The 15761-nt window shown below is 39.6% G+C and overlaps 1 protein-coding gene across 1 annotated transcript in view; it reads left to right on the top strand.

Moving 5' to 3' along the window:
- BAZ1A (bromodomain adjacent to zinc finger domain 1A) overlaps positions 1-15761 on the top strand; it is a 65398-nt gene that overhangs the window by 13830 nt on the left and 35807 nt on the right. The window contains exons 4-6 of the mRNA XM_063398901.1: positions 6990-7133; positions 13594-13695; positions 15627-15714. Of these exons, the coding sequence (XP_063254971.1) occupies positions 6990-7133; positions 13594-13695; positions 15627-15714 (334 nt within the window). The remainder of the gene's footprint in view (positions 1-6989; positions 7134-13593; positions 13696-15626; positions 15715-15761) is intronic.

Genomic DNA, 15761 nt, shown 5'->3' with positions numbered 1-15761 from the left:
GCTGATACAGCTACTCTGTACATGCTCTTGTCCTAAGCAAACCCATATTTCTTACTAGTTTCTTTGAAACATAAAATCTTCACTGTAACTTGACAGACAAATGAAGATGCTAAAACTCAAAAGCAGCATCTCTTTCTGTACTTTAGGAGGATGTTAGGTGCATAAAACCTGTCTCCTTGTGTGCTTTTGTTTTGTGTGTGCATTAAACAGTACCAGTTAGCTCAGTAAAAGATGTCACTTATGCCTTCAGATCTTGTCTCGTCTCTCTTTTACCTCTTTAATTACTCTCAAGTATAGGAGAACTGTTAGGATGAGGATATGAGTGGCTGTACTTATTTGACATTTGCTTCTTTAAAACTTAAGAGCTGACAAACAGAATGATGCCACAGCTTTTTGGTACTTCTGACACTTTTTGGCACTTGCTACTACAGTTTCTTGTATTACTCTTCTGGGGGTTTCTGTATTCAACTAACTTTACATACTGTTAGAAAAAGGTGTGATTTTTTAATTTTGGCATTTGAAAAACTTTGCTTTCATTTGTGTGTCTTAAAAAGTGAATTTGCTCCTGACTTACTGATCATTGTGGGTTTTATTTTAAAAGTTGGCTTCAAAGTGTTGCAGTGTTCCCCCACTCTCCTATTTGAACCAGCCGTGTGCCATCCAAGGGAAGGTTTCTGTCTGCTTATCATAAAGCATACAGAGACACATTTACAACTCATCTGAGCCTTCAGGGTATCTTGTTTTTTTAACTTGAACTGGGGACATAGCAGAGCACCAGACTATTCTTTCTATTAGAGTAATTAGTGCCAGCCAGATCAAGAGCTGATGTGCAGAATGCTCAATTGAGGAGCTATGAGAAGGGGTCTCTCCTCTCAGAGCCTCTCTAACACCAGCCTTGGTTGAATATAAAGGCCTGCTTGGCATTTGGGAAGAACTTTGCTGGGAAGTGAAAGTGCCAAGAATTGCAGGGTCAAGATTTTTCAGTTGATATCCTGTGATGGTTTGGGCCTGTTACATAGTGGAGTAGAGATTCTCTTCTTTAAATTGTGTTGTTCTACTTCTCCAGCAGCAGTAGATGGAGATACCTGGGCTGTTCTGCAACTCATAATAGCTTGTATATGTGTTTTTGAGTTGCTGAGCTGAATGAAAGAATTTGTTCTGGTTTGTTTCATTCTGAAGAGGAAGGGAAAAGGCTGAGGAATGTGAGAGAAAACAGACTGGTGGAATCACATCCTTCAGTCCCTGAGAGAAATGTAGTGGATGGAAGCTTGGCAAGAGTCAGAGGAACCCTGACCCTCTCACCATCGGGCAGAAGGGGGGGGACCTAAAAGGTAAGGGTGAATGGAAACAGGTCCCTGCCCGGGGAGATAGGACAAAACCCCCCAACCTCCCTTTCCTTCCCAAGTGCCCTTGCAGAATATGTATGAGGCTCTGCAATATCAGGGTCAGGCAGATAATAGTGAAGTTCTGTCTTGGAGCCTGACCAGAACACATCAGTCATCCAGATGGATCACAACTTTGAGTGTTCAGAAAGAAAGAAGGGTGATTGTTGGTGACTCCCTTTGCAGGGAAACTGAGAGCTCCATATGCCAGCTGGATGCATTCCACAGGCAAGCTGCTGCCTCCTTGGGACTTGGGTAAGAGATGCCATCAGGAGACTCCTTGGACTAATTGAGCCCGTTGATTATTACCCACTTCTAGTTGTTGTGCAGGTTGGCAGTTACAAGGTTCATGAGAGAAGTCTTAACAGCAGTCAGAAAGAGCTTCAGGGCACTAGGGCAATAGATTGAAGGAACAAAAGTGCAGGTGGTATTTTCTACTTTTGGTAGCAGGGAAGAATGCTGAAAGGAACAGGAGAACCCACCTGATCAACATGTGGCTTAAAGGCCATCAGTGGAGTTTTGGCTTTTGCAACCATGGGGTGGTTTATATGGCACCAGGCCTGTTAGAGAGAAATGAGGTTTACCTGTCTAAAAGTCCATGACTTGGCAGGGATGATTGAGAAGGCTTAAAATCGGGTTTGAAGGAGGAAGGGGATAAGACCAGGCTAGGCAGAGATGAGCCTGGGTGCAGCTTGCCAGTGTTGGAGGTGAAATCAGTAGCCCAGTTGAAGTGCATCTATATTATACTGACTCTGAAATGTGTGAGCCATGTTGGAACATACAGTCTTACGGAGATGAGCCAGGGACTCTAAGGTATTACAACCCAAAAGGGAAACCACCAGAGAATTATCTCCAAGGAATTAAGGGGTGTGTTCCTCTAGGAAGGTGACACAGCTGACAACCCAAATGAGGGTGCCTTTGCATCAAAGGACCCAGCATGAGCAACAAAACCAGGAGGAGTTGGAAACCACTTCGCTGCTAGAAAGCTATGACCTCGTTGCCATTACTGAAATGTGGTGGGACAAATCCCATGACTGGACTATGACCATAGATGGTTACAGGCTATTCAAAAGAGATGGGAGAAGGAAAGGTGGAACAGTTGCCCCCTACATCAAGAGGTGGATTGAGTGTGAAGAGTTGTCTCTGAAGAACAGCCCATGAGCAGGTTGAAAACTTGTGGGTAAAAATCAGACACTGAGGCAACAAAAGGAAGCAAGTGGTTTGTGATTACTACAGGCTCCCTGATCGAGGGGAGCCTATTGATAAAGGCTTATTGCTTCACCTACAGGATCATTGCACTCACAGGCTCTTGTTCTTGGGGGCTTCAACCACCCTGGCATCTGCTGGAAAAGTAGCACAGCAGACTGGTTTGACCTGATGGTCAAATTAAAGGGAAAGAAGCAAATATACAGCCAGTTGAATACAGGACTGACAGGTGACCTGGGAAGAGCAAAGCAAAGCTGGCACTGAACCTTGCAAGGGATGCAAAGAATAACAGGAAGGGCTTTAACAGGTGCATTAACCAGAAAAGGAAGGTCTGAGAGGGTGTAACCACAAATAAACAGTGCTGGAAAACTGGTAACAGTGGATGAGTAGAAGGCTAGGATTAGCCTAATCAAAAACAACTTTGCCCAGTCTTCAATGGCAGTCCCTCTTTCCCCATCTCTCGAGTAGATGGACAGCTCTCCATCCTCCTTTGCATTTATCTGTGGTCAGTGTTTGTGTCTTGCAGATGCCCTAGTTCTCATCTGATCCTTCAGTGAGCTGCTTAAAGTAGGTGATAATGACACAAGGTTACCAAGCGTTTTGCATTGGGTTACGGATTTTTGGGGTTTGGTGATTTTTTTAATGTATATTCTTTTGTTTAGTTGTTTTGTCAGGTAGTTGAATTCAGTTTCATGACAATCAATAAATGAAACTTATAGCCAGGGCTGCAAAAAGCAAGCACCATGTCTGTGGCTGGAAAGAGGAGTGGCGAAAGATCTCCCCATTTGACAGGAACTGTTCAGTGATGTCTGCATCTTGTGGAGCAGCAGCCTGAGGCTGCAGGTGCAGTTTGCTTTTGCATACCTTCAGCCTGCTTCTTCCTTAGAATTCTGGGAGTGACAAGATTCAGTCAGACCTTAGTTTTCTGTTGTGTTAAACTGCTCTTCTAAGCACAGCCCAGAATTCTCCTCCTCAGAAGGAGACCGAGTTGGGTTTCCTGAGAAAACTGTCCTGTGCCACAGTCTGTAGTCCCTAGCCCTTGGATTGCTGGAGTTCTGTTCTTTTGCTTGTGCAGCTGACCAGTCCTACCCAGCATTCACAGAAATAACTGGAAGTTCTCAGACCTTTTCATTTGAGAGAGAAGATACATTTTAAAAAAAATGTTCATGATACCACCTCTGACTTTGTGTTGAAAACCTTTGGACTCCTGTGTTGTTCTTTGTTGGTTTAGTTTTTTTAAAGAAAAAAGATAAAACCATAAGGCTTATTATTTATTGGAGCCCTTCCCATAACATGAGAGAGCTCAAGGATCTTAGTTTCTGAGCTTAACAGAAAACAAATCTGTATGCATGAGGCCATCATTTCAATGAGCCAGAAGAGCTCACTGTTGGTAACAGCCTGTAGTGCAGAAATAGGTAAGCAAAATTGTTTTAAGTAGTGTCGGCTGAGCTAGAGTTACTGGGACTGTTGTGTTCAAATTCCTGATGGTTCTATTATCAATTTGTTTTGAAAGCCTTTGGGATTCACTCAGTGTGACCGTAATCTTTATTGTAATTTGAAGAAAGTGCTTCCTTACTGATGGGGATATTTAGGGTATGTATTTATGGACATTGATGCTGCTGTCTTTTCAGACTGAGTTGCCCCTGAATCTTATTTTATGAGGAATAGTGAGCATGGTTTGACATAAGCTGTGTAAAGATCTTGAAGTATCTTTTTAAACAAGTAATTCAAGTAGTATGCTTCATTTAAATGTCTTGCTTCAGCTTTCAGCTATGTTGTTTTATGTGCCTTGTAATATAAAGTAAGAATTGTAGTGAGTTAACTTGGAAATGATTAGATTATTAAGAAGAGCAGACCACTTGCACTAGAAACAGTGTCTTTGCCACTTAGTCCAGGGAATTCGTGCTGTTAGCCATGACTTGACTACAGGCTAAAAAAATCATTCATAGATTATTTCTTTAATTCCAGAAGGAACAGTTGCATGACTGTCTTTAATCTCCTGTCTATCAGTAAGCATTAAATTGCACCAGGTAATGTGTGTTTCACTTGAAACCCCAAAGGTTTCTGGTAATGATTTGAATGGCATAGAAGATGGAGTATCACTTCCTTTCTGGGATAGCTTAATCTGTTAGTCATTCTTCCTGCTGAAAAATAAAGGGGAAGGGGGGGGTGGGGTGGAATGCAGCTGTATTCTGGATTTTGCCGCTTACTGACTCAAGCGTATAGAATTGTAATTTCCATTCTTAGAGAAGGAGATGTGATGCCCTGTAAATTAGGGGGCCGCTGGATGGACGAGCAGGTAAAATCAGTGTTGGAAGGCTCGGCGGTGAGCGGAACACTGAAGTGTTTTTGTGCGGGAGCACGGCCGGGTTGGTGTGTGCGCTGCAGCGTCTTTGTCAGTGCGCGCCCCGGGTGGCGCGGGGCGCGGTCCGGCCGCGGCGCCAGCGGCCCCCTCTAGTGGCGAGCGCGGTGACGGCGGGAGCGCGGCGGGAGCTGCTTTTCCACTGGGGATTAATTACAAGTGTGTCTGAATTTGAAACTAGTTCTACTAAGAAGTCTTTTCTTAGGAGGGGATCTTTGCTGGATTTCAAAAACCCCAGCCTACAAATATGCATTCTGTCATGCAGTTGGCTCCATATTATTTAGTATGAAGGAGTGACTGTGATATTCCAAATAGTGGAAAACTAAGTTACTAATAATAGACTTTTCTTAGAGGACTCGGAGTCTGGTGCTGGGCCAGACCTTAATAAGCCTTGTTGGACTTGAATTGGCTTTGTGAACAGTCACCACGTTCTCCCTTCACTATACGTGGATGCTCTTGGTTCTTTATACAGAGCCTATTTAGGTTTTTTACAGTGAATAAGCGTAGTCTCCACTGTTTGGGAAGATGTGTCTTCCAGCTCTACACAGCCCCAGACCAGCCAGCTTTCGAAATGAGATGGGTTGCATTGGAATGGCAGTGTGCCTGTGGCCAGCAAGTCCAGGTGGGCTCAGGCTGTCTCTGTGTGCAAGCATCTCTGGTGTCCCCATGGATACTGTAAGCATTGGTTATATTGTTGTCTTTAGGACTATATAAGTACGTTAATAATTTTGTTGGGTTTTTAAAAATTAAATTATTTTCATATTTTTTAATAATCTGCTGGAGTATCCTGGAGCTCTCTTCCTGTTGGAGAGAGCAGGTAAATGGTCTAACTGCATTACTTATCCTTGATAGTGCCACAAGAATACTACATAGGATATTTTCATGTTATGTTATTTTAATTCTTTGGAGTTTTCTCTGACTGCCACCATCTTTTCTTTCCCCTTCCCTACCCCTAGCCTTCCCAGTGTGTGCAAGTCTTGCTTACACAAGTGTATCTGCTTGCAGAAAGATGTATTCAAGATCTATTTTGACATAGCTTGCTTTTTGCCAGTGTTCAGTTCAAATAGAAGAACATTTAAAATTTGTTTGTCATGGATTTCATGAGGTTTGTTTGTTTTTAGCCTAAGTGTGACACCCACCACTAGTTCAAGCCCAGGACTTCATATCTTCTTAATTTTATGTATTTCAAGTGGGAGTGTTTGGTGCCCAGAGAAGAAGATTATTATGTGTTCTTTTTCCCCATGCTTTGAGCTTTTAGTGGTAGAATGTGACAACATCCATTGACTACCAGCAGCTAATTTTCATGAATCAGACAAGGCTTTTGGATGTTAAGCTAAAGAAAAGGGGCCATGGAATTCTAGAAAGGGGTGAAAGTTAGTGGTTAAGAACCAGCTATAGTACAGTTACCCAGCATGTAGTGTTGATTAATTATACTTTTGGATACGTAGTTAATTCTCCCTTTTATAACTAGCATTCAGGATGGCAAAGGAATAGGCTTGTTTTGTCAATTGTGTGCATGCCAGATGGAGCCTTAATATGTGTCAGCAGATAAATGGGCCATTATTAAGATTAGATGCATAATGATCATTTCAGCCTTGTTTATTTAGGTCATCGACAGTAGTAGAAGATGATCTCTTACAAGTAAAAATACTTCAGGATCTGAAAATCTTTTGCTTTTCTTAGACTGCTGTGAAAATAATGTAGAAGTTTTGTTTGTCTAGTTTTATAGTAACACATTAACTTTTTACTTTACTTAAATGAGAACTGAAAAAAACACCTCACAACGACAACTTGATTTGTTTTCCTGAGAAGTGAAGCTGATAGCTGTGTAAGCAGATGAATTTGTCCATTTATTAGATGGTACTTATGAAATTAATATTTTACCTAGTGTTTTAGTTCAAGGCTCTTAGTTACTTACTTAGTAGACAGTACAATGTTCAGTTATGTACGTATTCTTAAAATAACATCTGCTACAGCTTTAGACTCCTTGTAGTAGTGAAAAACTTTTGACATTAATAATTGTCTTTGTTTTATTTCAGGTTTCAGTGTAAGGTTTTGGAAGTCATAGCTCCAGCCCATCACAATGGAATGGTGAATGGCCACAGCAGCAGTGCTGATGGGGACACAATTGTCATCAGCGACAGCGATGACTCAGAAACGCACAGTAGCTCTGCACAAAATGGGTACATGATACTTTTACTGTATGTCATTCTGACTGGGTGGAAATGAGACTAAAGCCAGATGTGCCAGAGTCTGACTGAAGCAAATTATTTGATCTGTAAAACTGTGAGCATTCAGACAGCCGAAGGTGACAAGCTGAACCTTCAGAGGTGCCGGTTATGCTAACACACCAGAAAACTGCTTTATGAGAAATGGAATACTTACTGAATAATCACTGTTTATCTCTCTGCAATGACAGTATTTTTGCTGAGAGATGGTGGAAGAGCTGTGTGTACCCTTTGGTAGTTCTCTGTGCTGGGAAATCTGTGCTGCTGTAGCAGAAGGTGCAGCTGGTTCTGCATTTCTGGAGTCTGGTATCACTTCACTTCCATCATGGGGCTCAGAGTTTAGATTACTTTATGACAGGAGGACACGCTTTTACTGGAACTCTCTGAAAAGTCTTCTAGAGACGTCTTGTGTTTGTGTCCAAAAAAACAAAACCATACCAAGCTTTCTTCACTGTGCATGTGTCCACATAAATATATCATTGTTTTTGATGGATTTGGTTATGTCATTAGGTGCAGTGAAACTGTGTGTCTTGTCTTGCGGAATTTTCTATGGGCTGCAGTAGCCTAATAACATTGAATAGGAGAGCCTCTTGGCTATGACTGTGGTGTTTAGTTTGGAGTATCCCTTTACTGAGCAGTAGTTGAGCCTATCGTAGCAGTATAATGAGAAGAAAGACTTGTATGCTTCATAGGCATGATGATGAAAGAGGAGCGTTTGAAGTGGGCCCTAATCTAGGATCTAGCAATATACAGGCTTTGAATGAACCGTTACTGACTTTAAGATGTCTCATGGATGCAGAAGTTAATCTTGTTGATTCCTTCATGATGAAGTCATATCCTGACATGCCTAGAGTAACTAGGGTGGAGCTTCTCTCTTGGTTAAGAAAATAACATGCGATAAATAATTTTTAAATTTCTCTGCTGTTTCTTGAAGGTAGTGTCTAAGTTGTTCATGAAGATGTCCTACATATTTGAAAAACTAAATGTATTTTCAGTATTCCAAAAGGCATGTGGCATTTGAAAGGAGGTTATTCTTGGAATTAGGCAAGCATGCACGGAGCTGACTGTAGGATTGATCCTGTTACAGTGCTGTCACTTCCATGCATGCAGAGCTTGTGGTAAGACTAAGTCTTGCATTCCCAGTCAGTCTGTGGTTCTCCCCAGCTGATTAGTTATTTTGACAGTGCAGAGAAGGAAGGGAAAATAATTACTTTCTCTTAAGAAAGAGAGTTCTTGTGAGAATATACAGGCTTTTGAAGCAGTGTTCTGTGACATATCTAACAAACATTTATGCTGCAAGTTAAATTGCAAACCTCTTGTGGCTTTAAAATGCTTACTGTAACTTTTAAGTGAGTCTGTTTATAACAAAAGTGAGAGTGTAGTAACAGTTGTTTTCTAGACACATTCTGGGTATATGCAGACTTGAAAGTATTACTTGCTGTATGTTTAAAACCTATCTGTAACTAAAGCATTGTTGTAGATTTTTGTATACTGGCATATAAGATTCTTTATACCATTGCTCATAATAACAGTAAGAAATCCCACTGAACTGAATGACATTGTTTTGCAGCCCTAATCTTGCAGAGACTATATTTTGCTGTTTATGGAGAGACTTGCATGCGGGGAGTGTGGATGTTAGTCACCTTGGGACCAATGTTAAGTTGATATGTGCAGGACAGTTCTGCCTCAGCCTGCACGCAAATCTCCAGGTTTTGAGACCCAGCCTTTGTGCAGAGCTGCAGTGCTGTTAAACAATGGTACAGCAGATGCTCAGGGTGTTTGTGAGGGAGGGGGAGGGGAGCACAGCACAGATTGATGGGCCATCTGCAAATATTTTTCCTAAAGAATCTGTAAGGCTAGAGAATCTTAACTGAAAATAGATGTCATTAGAGATCCCAGCCTTTCTGTGACCCTACTCCTGATGGTGTGGGGCAGAAATAGCCATGTAGTCTGTACAAGTGTTCCTGCTGACCTTTTCTGTTGTGTTCTGCAGTAAAAGTTGGGGTGGTATGGGAAGAGGTTATGATGCTCTTACTTTCCCTCAGAAAAACAGACTGCTTTCTAAGGCCTGAGTTACAAAGCAAAAGGTAGCAATCTTCTAAATGCTTAAAACATTTACTATGCCCTGGGTGCCTCTGGTACCGTAGTTTAGTGGTTGCATGGAATAGCAGAACACCTTAAACTGCTAGGCTTTTAAAGGTAAGGTTGAACTCTTGTGTTGGCTTTAGCACTCAGCAGCAGCCTGGAGGTGGAGGGGCTTTAGCTGTCAAATGTGAACAATTCAGCTGCAACTTAATTATTCATGGCATTCCTTTTGCCAGGGCTATGAGTAGTGTAACTCATCAAGCATCATCAGAAATACTAGAAAAAATATTGTTGGTTTGCTGGCTGGTTTATGACAGTAAATTTGGGTGTTTGTTCAATTTGAAGATTAATTTTGGGGAAGCACTAATAGTTTCTGCAAATTTGGGGATATAAGAGGTAACAGTTTTTGGAAATAATTTCAGTGAAACCTCATCGTCCAGGCCTTTTACTATCTTCAAATAAGTTATTTAACTTTATTTGGAGAAAAAATTATGAACTGGATATGACAAAATGTGGGCATAGCTTGTCATTAAAGCTATACGGTATCTTCAGTACAGTATTTCTTTCTTGATCTTTAATTCTTATCTTTCCTTTCTTCCTCTCTCATTCCTCCATCACTTGAATCCAAGAATAATGATGATGGATAGTCCTCTTTATATTATAAGGAAAGACCAAAGTACTTGGATCAATGGCACCTTAAAATCTTCACCAAAAAGTTAAAAGTCAGGATTTTGTTGCTGTTGTCTTGTCTCTGGAGTGGTTTTCTTGAGTCCTCAGGTTGCTTTGTTTTGTTGTTGAAATTTTGATTAAGTTCCAGAAAACACCTGCAATTCCAAATGGGCAGTTGTTATTATTGCTCAGTACAGAGTTGCTTGTCAGTGGCAACCTTCAGAGATGTGCAGAGGCAGCCTCGCTATGGGGATCAGTTTGCTGACAGGTTACCTGTGTGTAAGGGCTTGCACTGGAGCATGACGAGACCATAAATGATTGTGTTATTTAACTAGCATTCTTCAAGGGAGTTTTTTCCTTTCCCAAGTTCAGTCAAAGAGAAGAAGAAAAGCCACTGCCTTTTTTTGAAAAAGTGGGATAGCAGTCATTTTAGCATTTAGACAGCATTCCGGATCCTCTAACTCTCAGTATTTTTTGGTGCAATTTTTCTGCTTTTCTTAATACGGTAAGATACAGGTAGCTGTGGCAAGACTCAGTCCAGATGGTGTAGATAGATGTCCTGGACAAAGTAATTGAAAAGGACAAGGTTGAGGAGGCAGGGTTTGTTTAGCCTGGAGAAAAGGAGGCTCGGGGGGACCTTAAGCACTCCCTACAACCACCTGAAATGAGGGTGTAGTGAGGTGGAGTTTGGTCTCTTCTCCCAGGTAGCAAGTGACAGGATGAGAGGAAATAGCCTCAAATTGTGCCAGGTGATATTTATATTGGATAATAGGAAAAACCTCTCCACTGAAACATCAGGCATTGGCATAGGCTGCCTAGGAATGTCATGAAATTGCCATCCCTGGAAGTGTTCAGAATGCCATGTGGATGTGGTACTTGAAAATGTGGTTTAGTGATGAGCACAGTGGTGCCAGGCTGGTAGTTGGACTCAATCTTAGAGGCCTTTGGCAATCTCAATGATTCTGTGGTTCTAAGGTCTCAGAAGTTACTTGGTCCTGCTCCCTTAGTACTGTGCTGTCAGAATAGCATAGAAGTAGTGTAAGAAGAAATTTATGTTCAGGTCATGTGGTCACCATGCCAAAGTAATTGAAGGCTTGATGAAATTATTACCTGTCAGTGGTTCAGTACAAACTTATTAAAAATGCAAGATTCTGACACAAGTACTAGCCACATTCACTTGAGTGCAGTAGAAACTAGTGTAATATGTGTGATTCTGTTGTGGTTTTTACCTACTAAATTACAAAATACTCTGTTTTTTTCCTCTGGATTTGTTTGTGTGTCAGAGCTGTGCTGTGAAGATTTTGTAAGGGATCTCTGCTCTGAAATGAGTCTAACCCTTGCTAACTCTAATGAGTTATATATATAATGCTTTGCAAAATCAAATATTACCAAAATAATAATAGTTTAATGCCAAAGCTGCTAGATAATATATAGAATTTTTAAAGCTTTCTATGTGTATTGAATGACCTTTTTCTTCCTCTTTTGCACTAGGCAAAATTTTTGCTATCAGTTTGGAGGAGGACATCAGGAATATATTTACTTCTTGGGATAATAACTGGAAACGCAGAAACTAAGCAGAGAGAATGTAGTGTGTTTTGAAATTGTTTGCACCATTACATATGATCCAGTGAAGTTGAGAAAGATTTACTTAAACTAAGAAGTAAAGATTAACGATAAAGAGTTGAAATTTTGATTATTCTTTGGGCCCTGAATTTGATTGCAGACAGCATTTAAGCTTAGAATCTATTCAAAATGTATAAATAAGCTGATGTACTTTTGGTTTAATGTTGGTACTCTGATGCCTTTTATTTTGTATCTGAACATCATCTCTTTGGGTCATTCTTCAGCTTGCTAGACTAAAGACTGGAAACACAGTGGTGTGTGATGAGGTGCAAGTTTGTCTTTCATACTACCCAGAAATTCCTAGGGACAGCCTTCATTGCTTTAGCTTTCCTGTCTTGACACTGAAGATGGTCATGGAAGACTAAATCATGGTATGACCAGAATATGAAAGCTCTTTTAAATGTAGAGATGTTAAAATCTTGCCAGTGGGTATACTGGATTACAGTTGATCTCTGTTTTGCTAATAGAAATAGCTGGGTGGGTTTTTTGCTGTTAAATTTCTTAAACAATGGTTGGTCCAAGTGACTCAAATTTGGATTTGAATTGTGTTGTGCATGCAGTATCATGCAAGACCCTGCATGCATATCACAGCACCTATCTATAGGTCTAGCAGATGTGCTGCTGTTTCCAAGTCTGTCTTTTTTTTGTCAGTCCATTTATTACTAACTATGCTGATAATTTAGTCATTATAAACTATTTTTTCTTGAGAACTTCGCAAATTCTTCTCATGTGAAATGACACTAATGGTGAATAAGTACTGTTTCATTTAATCTGTATTAATTAATGTATTTGTTAGACATTGGAATGTTAACATTGCTTGTATTTCTCTTTCACAGAATTAGTGGGGAAAAACAAGAATTGTAGCAAATTTTATTTTCAGCAGCATTGCAAAGTACAGTTCTCAACATCTTGTGCATGTTTTTCACAAGGCTAAAGAACAGCAAGTGATGTACTGTTTTATTTTGTCACAAACTCCACCTGATGAAAGCATTTTGTAAATGCTGGAAGGGCTGACAATGATGAAATGCATAGTTTTAAATCTCCTAGTTCATCTACATAGCTGCTTCAACTTTCCTTCTTGATGAAACAGGATGATGACTGAATTCTTCCTGATAAAGCAGTACAACTCTTGATTACAAATTATCACCTCAAGAGAAGTTAGTTCTATTGTTTAATGCCAAAATGCAACATGATTTAAATAAAGGCTTATTAGTTTAGCTCTGTTCATGAAGTCTGTCCATAAATACACTATTCCTGAAGTGTATTGTCTATGGCAAAACCCTTCTCTTTCTTGTGAAGGAGTTAATTTTGGTAGCACACCAGACCTCGGTGTTATCCACCTAGGAAGAGGTGTAATAAAACAGTTGATGTTATGTTAAAACAGAAGAAATATTTTCCATGAGGAGGGAAAAAATCTAGTTCTCTGTAGCAATACCTGTAAAAGGGAAGTGTAGTTTGGCTAATAAAGCATGTAATGTGATAAGCATTTATTTTGAAATGCAGATATGTTTTCTTATGATTTCTTTTACTTTCTGTTATTTTATGTTGTTGGTAAAGTGTCATTTTGGAAAAATATTTTAGGTGGGTTTTATTTGTTTTTCAATGTAATTGGTAGATCAAGGGCTACTGGTTTTATTGATTTTATTTGTCTTTTGGACTCCTTCCTCATCATCTTTTTCTCCTCTTTCCTGTCTTCCTGTTGCCATCATAGTACTGAGAGTATTAAGGAGACAATTTTCTGAACTTTTGGGATGTATCCTTGGTTGTCTCTCTCTCTTTCTTCCGTCCCTTGTCTCCCATTTCCTTGCTAAGAAAACATCCCTCATTATTCTTCCTGTTCCTTGCAGGAACTTGATTTAATGCAGATTTAAATATAGTAGCAGAAAAGTAGGCACAAATGAATAGGCCCTCTTTGGTATTGGTGGAAGTAACAAGCTGGGTGTTTTCAAGAGGTCCATTGTGTAGGCATATAAATATATTAAATGTGTAGAATATGAGGCTGATGATATGTGAATGTAAACTTTTTTTTTTCCCCTAGGGAGAAGAAAGCCATAATTGATCCTTCTTTGTTCAAATACAAAGTCCAACCTATTAAAAAACACTTATATGAACCTGTTATTGTTAAAGCATCTCAACTAAGGTAAAAATTAATATGTGGAAGTTAAAATTGTGCTTTGGAACTGTGAGTTGTGTAAGATGTTGTTGATATAAAATGGCATTTAAAAACAATGTCAGAGCTGTTAATTAAAAGCAATGGAACAAAATACTGTAATATAGGCCTTCTGTATAAGGATTCCAAGCTTTGTTAGCATTAACACAGGTGCCAACCCCTTGCAAGTCTCTGCTTTCATTGGTGCACAGATCAGACCTGCTGTTGTCTGCAGAAATCGGATTAGTTACCCAGTGTGCAGCAGACCAATAATTACACACTTGAGAGAGACACCAATTATTTATTTCATTGATGCACAAACCTAGGTGATCAGTGGTATTCTGTAAATCAAGCACATTTTAGTGGGCCAAAAGAATTAGTGTTCATTGGCTACAAGTTGCATAGTTCTCTTACTAATTGTATTCTATTTTCTACTGGTTAATGATTCCAATTAATTGATTAATTAATGCATCTTATGGTAATTAGTCTGGATGCTCAGTCCTTTGAGTCAGCACGTTTCTTGTGTCAGTGGTCCTGAGTCAGTGGCTGCAGATTTCCACCTACAGAATTGCCTTTTACCCAGTTGGAGCTGATTCAGTACCGTTGCTTGGTTGGATTTCCTACCTTGGGAATTCTGCTAGGTGTCTTTGTGACCCCTAAATTCTGCATTCTTTGTGTCCACTGTCAGTGAGCATTCTTTTTCCCAAGCTTTGGTAACCTCCCCCCAGGCCTGAGACCACTGAAGCCTGTCCAGCCCTGAACCTTAACAATGCAATTCTACCAACAAATAATTTATTTTCTAACACCTGGACTTATAAGCTACACTTATGGAAGCTAACAAGCTCTCTGTTTCATACATTATATTTACCTTTGTGTTGATAAGGCTTGAAAGTATATGAAGATCAAACACCAAAGAACATCCTTTCTTAAGAAAATTTTTATATATTCCATATTTTGCAACACTGTGACTTTGGATACCTTGGGTACTGTTGTGATTGATGGAGTAGGTGGAAAAACATTTGAGAACTCTAGTAATAATAATAATGAACTATTGGCATTGTGAGCACTCTGGTAGCATTGCTGGTTTGAAATGTTGGAGCAGACATTGGTAATCAGATTGATTTAAAATAGAAAGGTGTAGAGATTTTGCTTCTTAAATAACAAATTTGTCTCAAACTCAGTTAAAATATATGTTTAGAGTAGATTGTGCATCAAAACTTTATATAAACTGGATGCTGGAAACAAATTTCAATTTGTGTGATTACAAGTGATTTAGTTTGAGCACAAATCAGGATTTGTTTTTTTTAATTGCTTAATTGATTAATTGCTCCTGTGTAGTGAAGTTTTTCCCTTCCCATGAAGTAATGTGGGTTCCCTGGAATGCCAGGAGCCAGTAGTGTGCACGCTGTCCTGTAGAAAGAAGTGGCAAGGCTTGACTGAGAAGTGTGAATTCACCTTGTCACTTGTTGGCTTGCCTCCCTGCTTGAGAGATGTGAATGCTGCTATCCTGCTGTCCCTGTTTGCTTGTTTGTCCTCCTTTCTTTCTGAAACAATCAGACTTGGGGTTTATTTAGGAATTCTAAGTATTTGGAGGATATGCCATTTGGAGGATATACCATTTGGAGGATCAAAACGGTGTTTATAGAAGAGGACATAATAGAATCTTCAAAATAAAAATTGCAGATGCACAAACCAACTCTTTATGTACTGCTTGAGTTTTGTTTTATTCATAAGGAAAATTTTAATTCAGTTGGGGTTTCAAAGAATGGTTGTTAATTACAATAGTAAGGGTGTTATTTATAATTAAGAAAATAATAAGATCAATCATGTGGTCTGTCACATGTATTCTTGCACATTTTGCCTGTACTTAAACACTAATTAAAGATATTAGTTGATAATACTACCTTTCTTTCCTAATACAGCCGGAGGAAACATCTCTTTTCTCGTGATAGACTTAAACTTTTTCTGAAACAACACTGTGAACCACATGATGGAGTAATTAAAGCTAAGGTAAGCAAGAAGAAATAATTTACTGGATAGAATATTGACCCTATAAA

The sequence above is a fragment of the Prinia subflava genome, chromosome 5 (assembly GCF_021018805.1).
Source record: "Prinia subflava isolate CZ2003 ecotype Zambia chromosome 5, Cam_Psub_1.2, whole genome shotgun sequence".
Lineage (NCBI taxonomy): Eukaryota > Metazoa > Chordata > Aves > Passeriformes > Cisticolidae > Prinia > Prinia subflava.
This window is presented reverse-complemented; position numbering and strand designations above follow the sequence as displayed.